Raw genomic sequence first — 15,000 nt, 5'->3', positions numbered from 1 at the left:
AAAAAGTCACTCATAACGCCACTCTCAAAAAGTCACTCATAACGCCATTCTCAAAAAAGTCACTCATAACGCCACTCTCAAAAAGTCACTCATAACGCCACTCTCAAAAAGTCACTCATAACGCCACTCTCAAAAAGTCACTCATAACGCCACTCTCAAAAAGTCACTCATAACGCCACTCTCAAAAAGTCACTCATAACGCCACTCTCAAAAAGTCACTCATAACGCCACTCTCAAAAAGTCACTCATAACGCCACTCTCAAAAGTCACTCATAACGCCAAAAAAGTCACTCATAACGCCACTCTCAAAAAAGTCACTCATAACGCCACTCTCAAAAAAGTCACTCATAACGCCACTCTCAAAAAAGTCACTCATAACGCCATTCTCAAAAAAAAGTCACTCATAACGCCACTCTCAAAAAAGTCACTCATAACGCCACTCTCAAAAAAGTCACTCATAACGCCACTCTCAAAAAAGTCACTCATAACGCCACTCAAAAAAAAAAAGAATAAATAAATAAAGACCGAAACCAAAATCCCTTGGTGTATATAGGTTCTGTGGTCACTTGTAACTTAATTTATTCACCTAATTATACTTTATGTTAAGTCACCCACGCAAAGAACATAACTTTGCTAATACTTTGCCGGGAAAAAAACCTTGTCATTCCTCTAAGGACATTTAAAATATACAAAAAAGTTAACCAGAGAATAATGAAGAGAATAATGGACTCTCTCTCTCTCTCTCTCTCTCTCTCTCTCTCTCTCTCTCTCTCTCTCTCTCTCTCTAAGCCCCGCCAAAGTGCACGTGTAAGGCTTGGGCGCCACATTAATCCTCGCTGCTCTACAGGGACTTGCACCGCGCGGGAACCACACCGATTATGTGGTGGTAATGCTCGCGCAAAGCAGATCAGGCCAATGATGATGTAGAGGTGGTGGTGGTGCTGATGGTGGTGGTGATGGTGGTGGTAGTAGTAGTAGTAGTAGTAGTAGTAGTAGTAGATATCATTCCTTCCCTGTCTCTCATTCCTTCCCCTGCCTCACTTTCCAACTTAAGCTGCATAACAGAGATCCCTCACGCGCACACACACACACACACACACACACACACACACACACACACACACACACACAATTAGGGAACTTTTAAGGTCTTCTCGTCCACCAACAGACAATGAAAGGCATCCAGTAAAGCAAAAGCAACAAAAGTCAAGAATCATTGTGCGCAGGTTAAATCTTTAACTAGTACTCCGTTGCAAACATATTTGAAAGGATTATGTTACAGTTTATAAAATGTATGAAATGTGTATACCTAAAGAAAGATTGGCTGGCCTCGCTTCGACTGAGAGGATTACATGTGTGTGTGTGTGTGTGTGTGTGTGTGTGTGTGTGTGTGTGTGTGTGTGGAGTGGTGGTGAGAAAGTAGTATGTATCCTGCATCCTCCCGCTCGGTAAGATCACTAGGATACCTGGCTGCAGCGCACATTGGCCTCTGTGGACGGCGATTCCCGAGTGATATCTATCCATCAGCATATTGTCGCTAAAGTAAGTGTGGTTGAAATGGTTGTCCTTGAGATTAAATCACCATCTTCACTACCTTCCCTTGGCGAATTTTCTACTACTACTACTAATACTACTACTACTAGTATCATTACTACTACTACTGCTACTACTGCTACTACTACTACTACTACTACTACTATATTATTACTACTACAACTGCTGCTGCTACTTCTGCTGTTGCTTCTGCTACTGCTGCTGCTATTTGGTGACACTTCTGCAGCAATAAATGAATACCATCGTACAAAGTGCAATTTCACTTGTCTCTCTCAATAAAACATAAGCACAGAGCCTGTGATGCTGTGTAAACACAACGAAAGAAACCCTATCACTTCTACAGGCAGGTTTTATTAAATGTAATTAACCTAATTTTCGTTCATGTTGCGTCGTGTTTCCGTGCTGCAGGGAGTTCCGTATTTACTTGTGTGAGTGTCCATACGAGTCTGTCAGAAACTTTGTCCTCAAGTGTCCGAAACTATGCCAGTGTTACCGCCCTCGCTTCCCTCCTTCCGGCGAGGAGTGATGAACGAGGGGAAGACTGCTGAGGGGCGCAGAGAGGAACGCCGCGCAGCCTGTCCACATGGTGATGGATTAATTGGCGGATTGATCGAGTTGAAACGCCTCGCTGGCGCAATTGACGCCTGATCGAGTTTGAAACATTCAGGTGACGGCGATGCGGAGGGGACCACGAGGCACGGCGCTCACCACACTGGAAAGGCGCGGCGCTCAGCACACGGGACAAGCTCAGTGCTCAACACACGGGGAAGGCGCGGCGTTCAGCACACGAGGATGGCGCGGCACTCAACACGGAACAGGCGAACAACATTCGAAAAACTCGAGAATAGCATTGTTGATTGTTTGAAAAAATCACGAGAAAAGAAAATGCAGCCAGGTCAGACAACGTCTGACAACGTCCGTCCGTCCGTGTGTGTGTGTGTGTGTGTGTGTGTGTAATTCACCATCACGGTCGTCTTCTGGTCACCCAGCCAGCCTTTCCCATTATGGAGCGAGCTCAGAGCTCATAGACCGATCTTCGGGTAGGACTGAGACCACAACACACTCCACACACCGGGAAAGCGAGGCCACAACCCCTCGAGTTACATCCCGTACCTAATTACTGCTAGGTGAACAGGGGCTACACATTAAGAGGCTTGCCCATTTGCCTCGCCGCTTTCCGGGATTCGAACCCGGCCCTCTCTGTTGTGAGCGGAGCATGCTAACCACTACATTACGCGGTGTGTGTGTGTGTGTGTGTGTGTGTGTGTGTGTGTGTGTGTGTGTGTGTGTGTGTGTGTGTGTGTGTGTGTGTGTGTGTGTGTGTGTGTGTGTGTGTTGGGGTGTGTCTGCCGCCTCGCTCGGGGAAAATCAAGATGAACGACCACTCAGGGCTGACTTTTAGCCCACACACAGGGCTCGGGTCGGTCTTAATACCTTTGGGCCGCACACTATTTATCCTCGGGATTTCATTAGACAAACATTGTAAACTATGAAAATATTTATGGAAATATTTCGTGACGTTACTGAGCTTCAGCTTGTGTCTCGTGTCGACTCACTCACTGCAGATCAGAGCCAATTTATACATATAGTACATACATAATACACATATCTATGTAATACATACATAATGAATATACGCAAATAGTACAATGTGTTACTTTGCGTAATGTCATGAAGACAGGCAGCGGCAGGTGTGTGTGACGGAGCGGATCGCGCAGAGTGGAGTCGCTCAGCCGCGAGCGATTCATAAGCCAAAGGAAACCAAGAACAAAAGCCAGTGTGGCGACCAGCAGCAGTATGGAGGGCGTGGCGCGACGTGTGCTGGGAGTGGCACCTGTTGAGGCAAGTGTGGTGCCGCGCCTCCTGATAACCTGCATACTAAAGGCAGCATCAGCGTGGCACTCTGGGAGCAGCGGTCTAGACTTAGCGCCCACACCCACGCCACTCCCATGCCACTCCTGCGCTATATCCACGACAAAGTATTTGGCATGACCAAGAGATAAAAGAAAGACTCATCAATGTACAAGTAGTACACCCACCACGCCCGAGCTGAGGCGCGGCACACTCACCTGGGCAGCCACCTGGCCCTTCCTGAGGCGCGGCAGGTCGGTGTGGGAGAAGCGGGAGTTTCTCCACGGTTTCTCCTTCGTCAAGTCGCTGGACAGGTTGAAGGAGTGCAGTTTGTTGTGCAGAAACTTACGCACGTTCCAGGCCAGGTCGTTGTGCCTGTGGAGGGAGATTACCACCGTTATCCTTCATGCACAGGAACAATCACCTCTCGCTCACTGCGGCAAAAAAAGGAAACACTCCATTCCGATAAAATAATAATAATAAAAATAATGAAAGAGAAAAATATATACATGTAGGAAAAATGACCCATCCAATTTAATGTTATAATGTTATAACACACAGGTGTAATGTTTCATTTCAGTGTTAGGAGCACAATGTTAAGCGGTGGTGAAGGGGAGACGTGTGCAGCTTGCGGCTAAATCTGTCCTATTAAGAAGGCACGAGGAATGCAGCGGCGACCAGAGACAAGGAGAGGCGCCGCGCACACTGGCACTCATCAAAGGGAAGCTGATTCAATGCACGGAATTAAATACAGAGAGAGAGAGAGAGAGAGAGAGAGAGAGAGAGAGAGAGAGAGAGAGAGAGAGAGAGAGAGAGAGAGAGAGAGAGAGAGAGAGAGAGAGAGAGAGAGAGAGAGAGAGAGAGAGAGAGAGAGAGAGAGAGAGAGAGAGAGAGAGAGAGAGAGAGAGAGAGAGAGAGAGAGAGAGAGAGAGAGAGAGAGAGAGAGAGAGAGAGAGAGAGAGAGAGAGAGAGAGAGAGAGAGAGAGAGAGAGATATTCATCCAAGTATCTAAATAATACTGGTTGGAGGTTCCGGGGCAGTGAGGAGGAGGATGGGATGACAGCCTTGTAATCCATTAAGCTAATACGGCTGTGTCTGTGCCTCGGGCCCTGCCAGCTCTCACGGCTCTCACGGCTCTCAGGGCGGCAGGGACGAGGCCTCCACGAGGCACTCACACGCTCAAGTATCTGCCTCGAGTGTGTTTAGGTTCACCAGACCATCTAATGTAATTACAGTAGCACGTGTGGAGGTGAAATATGGCGTGGGCCCGGCGTGCCTGTGTGCTGCCTTGCGTTAAGTCGCTTTACATCACAACACATTGTCATCAGCGAGCATTGTGTCTGCTTCCCTCCGTGAGCCGTACTTGCATCTATTAATTATCATGCTAAGCCCCGCCAAGGCTGTGTGAGATGGGGTTAGGTGTGTCAGGCAGCGGCGGAAGCAACGAGGACCCGCACACTGACAAGAGGAGACGGGACTGGCGACGGTGTCATAAAGGACAGCTCTGCGAAGCTTTGTGTGTACATCGACTCAAGGTGGAAGAAGGAACACTGTAGTGGCTGAGGTGATGGAGGAACACCTACGGATGGAAGTGGCAGGAAAGAGAAAGCGGTGCGGTGCGGCTTGGCCTTGAAGCCACAACCGGACAAAAAGGTGCAGGGAATTAAGCCTGATTCACCCACCGTGCAATCTTTGACTTCAATTCCGTGGCGTTTGTAAGGATGCTTAATTAATTGCCTCAGGTTGCTTACCTCCAACTTTTATTGGCCCCGACTGACTCCTGGTTGGCGGTGTGTCCTCTTTAGCCAGACATATGTTTCTGTCGGCCCCTCACTCACCCATGCCATTCCCCAACGGACCGCCTCAGAATGAACCCCGAGGCGCTCCTAGGTGTGTTGTAGGTTCTACAAAGCACTGTTAGGAATCCTCTGTGCAGCGCTCCCCGCTACGCCCTCGGAGACCACGCAATGTCAGACATGCAGGATTGTGCACTGGTATTCCAACTGTTCTGTGCACCGCCATCACATCTCACCATTTTTCAGTAATTAACATATTTGTCTGTTTGCCCCATGGTCTTCATCTCAGCCTCCCAACTGTGCATCACGCTGCCTTTCTCCAATTATCTCCACATTTTCCCTCTCTCTATTCTTCTCTCTAATCCTTTCAATTGCTTGCCTCCAAACACTCTTGCCTCCTCGCTTGGCGTGTTAACATGCAGTGCTGTGGCAGTGCTGCGCTGTGCCTCGCTGCATGTGTACCAATGTTATCAGCCTGTGTGACGGTCCTTCCCTCCTGCTTCCCTCCCCTTGCCATGGTAGGTGTCCCACTACAAACATCAAACAGAATTTTTATTTATATACAGTGCGCGGCTCCAGGAAATATTCCAGTAGCTATTCATGCAGCTTTGCCACATCGAGACCAACACAGAGCCAGCGCAACTCTCGGAAGCCACAGAGAGTGACACATCCAGCATGTCGCTACTGTCTCTTGATCTGTGTAGCGCCATCACTGTCACTCAATCTGTAGGTCCCTGTCTGTCTACCTGTCTGTCTCGCTGCTCGTATGTCTCTGCTTGTTTGTTTGTTTGTATATTTGTCTCTATGTATGTTGCTATTCCCCCTCTCTTACTGTCATCCATCATCTCTCTCTCTCTCTCTCTCTCTCTCTCTCTCTCTCTCTTCCTCAAAGTAACTACAGCAGATAATCTCACATTGTTATCAGGAGCATTTCTTTCCTTTTCCTTCCTCGCTCGCCTCCGCGCAGACACTGGACGGGACAAAGCCAAGCAGACACACAGACGGACACACAAACACAGAAATGAAGATCAAAGGTTTAGTGCACCGAAACACTTCCGCGCAAATATGTATCCTTTTTATCAGGATTTTGTGTGTGTGTGTGTGTGTGTGTGTGTGTGTGTGTGTGTGTGTGTGTGTGTGTGTGTGTGTGTGTGTGTGTGTGTGTGTGTGTGTGTGTGTGTGTGTGTGTGTGTGTAACGGGGGCACTTAATTTGATTCATTTTTAATCTTTCCCGTAACATTTTCCTTCGACTTTTTATGTCTTCAACCCTGTAAGGTGTTTAAGGCAAGGCTGCAGATATGTTTGTACGTGTATATGTATTTATGTGAACACTCGTATGAATGGGAATAATACACTTTTCTCTTCCCGCCTCCTTCAGCTGCCATGAACCAAAGAAGCGGTAAATCTATAAGGCTTTCAACCAAAAGGCAAGCGGCGGCGTGTGGAGGGAGGCAGACAGACAGGCGGGCATGTAGACAGGTGATGTCATGTCCCCCCGCTAACTGTACTTTCTACTGTTTGCTGTTATGTACTTTGTTGGCTGAATAAAATAATATACGCTAATTCCCTTCCCTAAATAAATCCTTCCATCAGTGACAACAATCAATACTTCAGGCCGATTAAAGGTGTGTGTGTGTGTGTGTGTGTGTGTGTGTGTGTGTGTGTGTGTGTGTGTGTGTGTGTGTGTGTGTGTGTGTGTGTGTGTGTGTGAAATTCCACATTATACACTCGTATACAAGCATATTACATAAACACACGCATGCATGCATATATACATATATAGATGAGGACTGAATTTATGAGAAATAAATATTAAACCTCTAAACATAATTCTCTCTCTCTCTCTCTCTCTCTCTCTCTCTCTCTCTCTCTCTCTCTCTCTCTCTCTCTCTCTCTCTCTCTCTCTCTCTCTCTTCGTAAACAAGTAACTCAATAGAATAATTGACGATATTCCACTGACTTCACTGACTCACATTATCCTGCACTTTCTGATTGTCTGAATGTATGTATGTATGTCTGTATGTATGTATGAATGTATGTATGTTCCTTCTCTCCTGAAGCGCCGCGGCCACAACCACCACCACCACCAACACCAACACCCGTCCTGACTTCCCTCCCTTCGTCTCCAGCCATCAAAACAACACACGAGCCTGAATATTACATGTTTATTTCAAGGGGAGGTATTTTTGGACCAGCTTTGTTCGTCTAATTCGGTCTGCTGTTCTGGCTTCGTGTAACTCCCCTCTAAAAATTACCTTTTCCTCTTTGTGTCGGATTAACCATAGAGATTTTTTTGTCCCCCAGAGAGAGAGAGAGAGAGAGAGAGAGAGAGAGAGAGAGAGAGTCTATTTATACACCAATTTTCTCATTTTCGTTTTGCCTGCCTGCCTGACTCCATTTAAACCGCCAAAGTCTCTTTGCGCGTCTATCTGCTTATCTTCCCCTTTCTATCTATTCACCCAAGTGTCTCTCTCTCTCTCTCTCTCTCTCTCTCTCTCTCTCTCTCTCTCTCTCTCTGTGTGTCTGTCTTTACTCGCGTCCTTGCTCATCCCTACCAGGTAATTTCTCTTTTGATGTGTGTGTGCTTCTCTCTTCTCTAATCTGTCTGTCTGTCTAACCTTTCCCTATGTCTGGCTGCCTGTTTCCTTGTCGGTCTGTCTCCTCTGCTCTTCTGTCTGTTTTTCTGTCCGCCTCGGTGTTAATAAGTCTATCTGTCTCTTGGTGAAGTGCGTAGGAGCGTGTTCTTAAACGATCCGCCATTCTGTCTTGATTACACTTGGCAGGATTTAGTGGAAGTCATTGGAATTTTCAAGAGCATTTGCATGTCCTGTAAAAGTTTAGCAAGAAATCTGTATCATCAGTTGAGGAAATGAGCATCGGTGAGATTCCAGACTTGTAATCATCTCCGTGGCCTTTGAAAGCTGTCGTGATGAGAAGCCAGACCACTTAAGAACGCGAAAGATTATGTGTGCCTTGTTTGTGTGTCTCGTGTCTCGTGTGTGTGGCAGACAGCAGGAGGGCACGAGGGACGCGCGGCTGCTGAGTTCCTTCGTGTGTCCTGTCTGTCACTAGCGTATTGGCTTCCTGCAACCCAGTATTCCCGTATCGTGTTTCTAGTCCCTTGTGGCTGCCTCATGTAATCTCTCTCTCTCTCTTTTTCTCTCTCTCTCTCTCTCTGTGTGTGTCTCTCTCATTTCCTTCCTTCTCCGTATTCCTTCCTTCTTCCTATCCTTCCTCTTCCTCCTCCTCTTTCTTTTCGTCTGTTACATGCAGCAATGTTTCTATTCTTGCATTTCCCTCCACGTTCTCATTTGTCTTTCCTTTACCTCTCATCTTTTCCTCAAACAATTTCCTTTCATCCCCGCCTTCCCTCAGTGACGCGACGCTGTTCACATCTTCCCGTTTTCTCCAAGGCTACGTTTTCCTTCCACTCTTCCTGCGCGTCACTTACCGATTGTAGCCTTGTGTTTTATGATGTGTTTCCTATGCATCTCTCTCTCTCTCTCTCTCTCTCTCTCTCTCTCTCTCTCTCTCTCTCTGTGTGTGTGTGTGTGATATAGACGAAGAAGGGAAAAAGGAAAAGAAAGATGGCAAGAAAAATTAATAAGAATCGAAAGGGAACATGGAAAAGATGAAAAGAGAGGGAAATATCACACACACACACACACACACACACACACACACACACACACACACACACACACACACACACACATCACGCGCACATCGACAGGAGTAACACAGGTGACGGCACTAAACGGACAGGTAATGGCAGGTGGACAAAAGTAAACATGACAACTGGGACAGCAGAGAGAGAGAGAGAGAGAGAGAGAGAGAGAGAGAGAGAGAGAGAGAGAGAGAGAGAGAGAGAGAGAGAGAGGTTAGATTAATGCTGGCATGTTTTCTATTCTGTGTACTGATTATTTTTTTTCATATATTTTGATTTTTCTTCCCTTCTCATAAAACTTCATTTTTTTCCTTATTTAGTTTTCTTCTTTTTTTTTTTGTTAGTTATCTACTTCTTCTTCTCACCTTTGTACTTTCCACCTTTCATCCGTCTTCCCATTCTTCTCTCCTCTATCTTTCCTTTCAACTCTCCTCCGTTAAATTACTCTTACTTTTATCCCCTTCTCTCTCTCTCTCTCTCTCTCTCTCTCTCTCTCTCTCTCTCTCTCTCTCTCTCTCCATGTCTCCTTTCTCTTTCCTTTAATAGATGTCAAAAATTTTATCCCGTTGCATTCTGGGTAATGAAAAACAAAGCGAAACGAAAATGAAACAAACGAACTGAAAGTGACACTGGGAGGTGACATGAAATATACAGTAAACATACACAAAACGGACAGTAAATATGTCACTCCCTGCTTCCCCTTCCCACCCTCATCCCTTCCTGCCTTCCCTATTCCCCTTCCATTCCTTTCCTTTCCCCTTCATCAGCTCCACACCTTTCCTGCCTTCACTCTGACACTCTCCTTTTCCTTTCCTGCTTCATTCAAACACTCTTATCTTCCATTTCTTTCCTTTTGTAAGCTCCACACCTTTCCTGCATTCATTCTAACACTTTTCTTTCCTTCCTTTCCCTTTCCTCAGCTTCACACTTCTCCTGCATTCACTCTGACACTCTCCTTTTCCTTTCCTCAGCTTCACACTTCTCCTGCATTCACTCTAACACACTTTTCTTCCATTCCTTTCCCTTTGCCCAGCTTCACATTTCTCCTGCTTCTCTCTAACACTCTTCTTTCCTTCCTTTCCCTTTTCTCAACTCTACAAACCTTCCTTGCCTTCCTCACCTGCTTCACCCTTACTCCTTTCGTTCCTTTCTCTTTCCAGACTCTTAATTTTTCTCCATACATCCTTTGCCCTTCCTCAATTTTTCTCTCTCTCTCTCTCTCTCTCTGTTACTTTCATCCTCCTCCATTTCCTCACTCTTGTTTTTCTTTCCATTTCTTTCCTTGCCTTTCCTTTCCTTACATCCTGTATTAATTCCTGATCACCCATATTTCCCTTCTTCCCTTCCTTCAGTTCTTCTCCCTATTTTCCTTTCCTCACTTCCTCCATCACTCTTTCGTCTCCATTTACCTTCTTTTCTTTCATTATTTACTCATTTATCTCTTACCTATTTCTACTTTTTTTTTCCTTTCGCTTTCTTACTCCCTCCATCCCTCTCTCCTTTTTCTTAATGCTAACACACTACAGCCTCCCACGTTACCTCCTCTCTCTCTCTCTCTCTCTCTCTCTCTCTCTCTCTCTCTCTCTCTCTCTCTCTCACTAAGGACGTCCTCTTAAATTGCCTCCTCCACCTTTAAGCCCACGATCCTTAGCGATGGTCTCTCCTCCTCCCTGCCTCCCTCCCTTCCTCCCTCCCTCCCTCCTTCCCTCCCTCCATCTACATCCTTCATCCTCTCTTCTCCTCCTCACTTTTCTTCCCTTTCCAATCATAATCTTGGCTTCTTCTTAATCTCTTTTTCTTCTGTTTTTCTTCGCCTTCCTCCTCTTTCCTTTCGCCTCTCTTATTATTTTATTCTTTATTGTTTCTCTCTCTCTCTCTCTCTCTCTCTCTCTCTCTCTCTCTCTCTCTCTCTCTCTCTCTCTCTCTCTCTCTCCTTTAGTTCAATGCCTGGAGGTGACCAATCAGCTGGTTGGACGTGTTATACACCCTCAACGAGCACCAATTACACTCAATTTCCCAATGTCTCGCATCTAGGATCTCTCTCTCTCTCTCTCTCTCTCTCTCTCTCTCTCTCTCTCAATCTATCTGTCTATGTATTTGCCAACACTTTTACACACTTTCGCGTTCATCACTGCACTACGCAAGTTTTTTTTTCTCACAATGAGCTCACTACCGCAATGAGCACGAGCGAGGCCCGTTAAAGGCGCCGTCACACAACCACCTTTCCTCTCGATGGCTACAATTTCAGTGTTTTTTTGCTGGTTCCCTCGTCTCTTTCCGCCTGCTTCTGTCAGAGGAACGTGACAGTCTCCCCAGGGCAAGTTATCCTCTGCATCCATCATCACATGGAAAACTAGAGCATAATGTATAATAATCTGGAGTAAAACAGCATTTCCGGAAGATGAGAACTGATATTTCCTGAACGTCGCTGTACGTAGATTCAGCACAGTGCATCGCGCCAGTGACCAGCCTGTCGTGGGATCTTCCTAGCCTTGCATTTATCGGTGTGCGACGAGGTCCAGCCTGCTGATAGGACCATTACCACTCCCAGTGCAAAGTGTGGCTGCTCAGCAACTTTAAATCACATTGACTGACGTGTGAAATACGGACAGCCCAAGTTATAATTTACAGTGAGGTAGGACGCGTGTGTGGCTGGCGGGGCGGGACAGAGCGGGGATTTATATACTAGTAGAGAAGCGGGTACCAAAGGTGTGTTTTGTGGAGATCAGGAAAAGAAAAACGTGTTAATCTTTTGATTTCAGCCATCGCTTGAAATCAAAACAAATCAGACATGTACAGTGCCTATCTCGGTCAGGCTTCGCCAAGGGGTTGCTGGAGGTCACACCACTGAACAGGACAATGTGGACTGTACACACTCCTCCACTAAGGAGTAAAGAAAGAAAGAGTGATGACTGTCGGCATGTCCTGCGACACACCACTAAGACTCGACATTCACACAAGCACATGAACACCACTTTGAGTGGTTCATCCATGAGTGTTCCATCCATGCAAAGCAGACAAGCAGAGCAGTCACCGCGCCGTGAGCTCAGTGCACCGTGACAGTCATCCAAACCACTTGCTTCGATGATTACTTCTGAATCCTGCCTGTGATGAAGGATGTGTTGGAGTCATACATGATGACTATTAGTATTCCTGGAAAGGTCATTATGAGATTTACATATTACAGAGCAGTGCAGCATAATGCGGTGTTGGGAAGAGTGGCAGCCAGCTGTCAGTTCCCCAGTGAGGCACAAACCGTGATGGAGCCTTCCGGTTTCCTGGCAAATCTCTTCCATTAGCCGCTCGCTGTGGGCACGAACACATTAACAAAACTGTTGGCCTCATATAACTCCTCTAAGGTTTTCTGGAAAGTCTCTGTCTTTAATAATGGCAATGCAGGAATGAAACCTTTTTCATCGTTGTTGCCAACAAGGCAAGAACGTGAGCAGGGTTTTTCCTCCGCAGCGTATGTGTGGCAGAATATTCATGCGTGCGTACGTACGTATATGTAACACGTGGAAAGGCTTCAATGCAGCTCATACATTTTTCATCCTCCTGTGAATGTTTTTCGTACACTCGCTGCACACACTCTTCCTGGTGGACTATTCTTTTCTTCTTCCTTCATATAACGAAATCTGCACACGTTACACGGGAGAAAAATATTGCATTTTGGTGGTAGTAGACGTGTAGAGTGAAACATTCTTTTTTCATGTATTAGATATACCATTCTTTTTCATAACTCATACAGGTAATCTTTTTATCACGACAGTATTGACCAGACGCAGCACGACAGTCTGAGGGTTGCCTTTGTTGTGGCCTCGTTAGTGTTTGCAGGACGAGACTCGAGAGACGCGATTATGTGTGTGCTAAGAATGAGTGGTGATTGTTGACCTGACCTACATAACTTATGTTCATGTGTGTGTGTGTGTGTGTGTGTGTGTGTGTGTGTGTGTGTGTGTGTGTGTGTGTGTGTGTGTGTGTGTGTGTGTGTGTGTGTATGTGTTTGTGGATAACTATTCTGTTGGTATAACTATTCTGTTCTCTCTACTCTCTCTCTCTCTCTCTCTCTCTCTCTCTCACACACACACACACACACACACACACACACACACACACACACACACACACACAATCGTACCTCAGCCTCCCCGCGACACAACAATGGGGTCGGGAGCCACTTAGCATATCCAAGGAGCGCTGTCCGCCTCGATACCTTTGTGCCAGACGCTGGACGACATCATTTACTTGACGGACCAAGATGTACGGCCTGGGAAGCGGCAGCAGGTACTTCGGCCTCGTGTGTTCCACAGCGCCCACTCTTGTACAAAGAAGTGGGGTGAGTGAGGACGCAATTGTTTGTGCTGCTGTTTTTCTTACTATTGGTCTCCGAGGTGCAATGAAACGGCCGCGGCTCTGTACACAAGTCACGGGCAGCGCAGAGGCTCCACTAACCACAGAGGCATTTTTTTTTGTATAAGGGATCGTCTGGAAGAGGACTACAAAAACTCAGAAGAAGAAAGGCCTACTGAGATGTCAGTTGCCGAGGGAAGGGCCGAAAGGAATATCCAATTGAACGATAAGTGTCTTGACATCTCCTTTTTGAAAGAATTCCTGCCATAGGAAGAGGGAATACAGAAGCATGCAAGGAGTTGCAGAGTTTCCCAGTGAAAGTAATGAAAGAGTGAGCAAGCCATGTGCAGAGATGGTAGTGTAGCTGGTGATGGTGATCTGTGCGAGGCATGGCGGCATCGTGGCGGACGCTTAAGGTGTAGCCACTACGGATCACTCCTGTCTGTCAGGCGTTGCCTGCCTAGCAATCGGTCTGTCGTTGTGTCTGCCTGACTGTTTGTCAGAACGGATATTTCTGTCTGAATGTAAAAACTCCTGCAGCTCTCTCTCTCTCTCTCTCTCTCTCTCTCTCTCTCTCTCTCTCTCTCTCTCTCTGGTAACTCACCCATCGATGAGCGGAGAGGTGGCGAGGAGTGTGTGGGCGGCCTGCAGCCTCTCCTGTGGGGGTGCGTCAGGCGACACCCTCACTGGCAGAGGGCTCGCCCGACATCCCGCTGCTGCCGTTGCTGCCGCCACCACCACCACCACCACCACGCGCCCCATCACTGCAATAAACACAAAGAACAACTTAGTGGGTCTTACACAGCAACATTACCTGGGATGGAGTTCCCTTTCTTTGTTATTTTGTATAAGAGCACAAGCAGCCAGCCTCTCCTTTGATCTGGTACTGCTGGGGACGCATGTGTACACACACACACACACACACACACACACACACACACACACACACACACACACACACACACACACACACACACACACACACACACACACACACACACACACACACACACACACACACACACACACACACACACACTCAAACACAACGTACAAATGACGGCGTAGTAATGACGCGGGCCAGGTAACAGTCAGCACACCTGGTGATCAGAAGGAATAAATAATTATGTAGAGAAATACCTGGAGTCTTATAATTTATTCACCACGAGTAATGAAAGGAATGGACACCGAGCCAAAACGCATTACTGTAGTCCCGCCTTGTGAAATTATAAATCAAAGTTTTCATGGTCTGGCGTGATGGCTGTCCGCTGCTTGTAAGCAGGCGAGGCAGGCGGAGCAGGGAATGCAGGCTGAGGAGGGGTGGGGAGTGGGGTCGCTGACTACCACACACCGCCACCACCACCAAGAGAGACTGGCACACTGCATGAACCTGTTGACCATTTAATACTGCAGATAATCAGATGTGGCCGGCAGGTGTGTTCAGGGCACACAATGATACTCCGGCAAGATTAGGATGTACTCATGTATGAGCAGGTACGGGTAGCAAAATCTGAATTATATTACAGACAGAAATATCAGACTAAATCTTGGAAAAAAAAATGCAAGAAGGAAATGGTTAATATGGCGAAATTTGATGAGTGAGGCATAAAATAAAGGATTAATTTCTGCGAGTCTGCAATCATGGCGGATAAAAACCCAGCCTTGCATGGCGGAGAGAAAAGTTGATTTAAAGAACGACAGATAATGAAATACATGGCAGAAGAGAAGCCCATTTTAAGTGGTGAAATAATTATACATGGAGGTGAGGTACGATGAAAGAC

General features: G+C 46.6%; 1 protein-coding gene across 4 annotated transcripts in view; it reads right to left on the bottom strand.

The window, feature by feature from the left end:
- Positions 1 to 13,990, bottom strand: part of LOC123499861 (dipeptidase 1-like) — a 92,443-nt gene extending 78,453 nt beyond the window's left edge. For all 4 annotated transcript variants that reach the window (XR_006673139.1, XM_045248398.1, XM_045248397.1 and 1 more), the window contains exons 1-2: positions 13,824 to 13,990; positions 3,624 to 3,780 (exon numbers count right to left, since the gene is read on the bottom strand). Coding sequence is in view for 3 of the 4 variants with exons in the window: in XM_045248398.1 (XP_045104333.1) it covers positions 3,624 to 3,780; positions 13,824 to 13,981 (315 nt within the window). In the remaining variant the exon portion in view is untranslated. The remainder of the gene's footprint in view (positions 1 to 3,623; positions 3,781 to 13,823) is intronic.
- Positions 13,991 to 15,000: the final 1,010 nt, after the last annotated feature.

Source organism: Portunus trituberculatus, chromosome 50 (genome assembly GCF_017591435.1).
Source record: "Portunus trituberculatus isolate SZX2019 chromosome 50, ASM1759143v1, whole genome shotgun sequence".
Lineage (NCBI taxonomy): Eukaryota > Metazoa > Arthropoda > Malacostraca > Decapoda > Portunidae > Portunus > Portunus trituberculatus.
The sequence above is the reverse complement of the archived record's forward strand: the minus strand, read 5'-3'. Positions and strand labels throughout refer to the sequence as shown.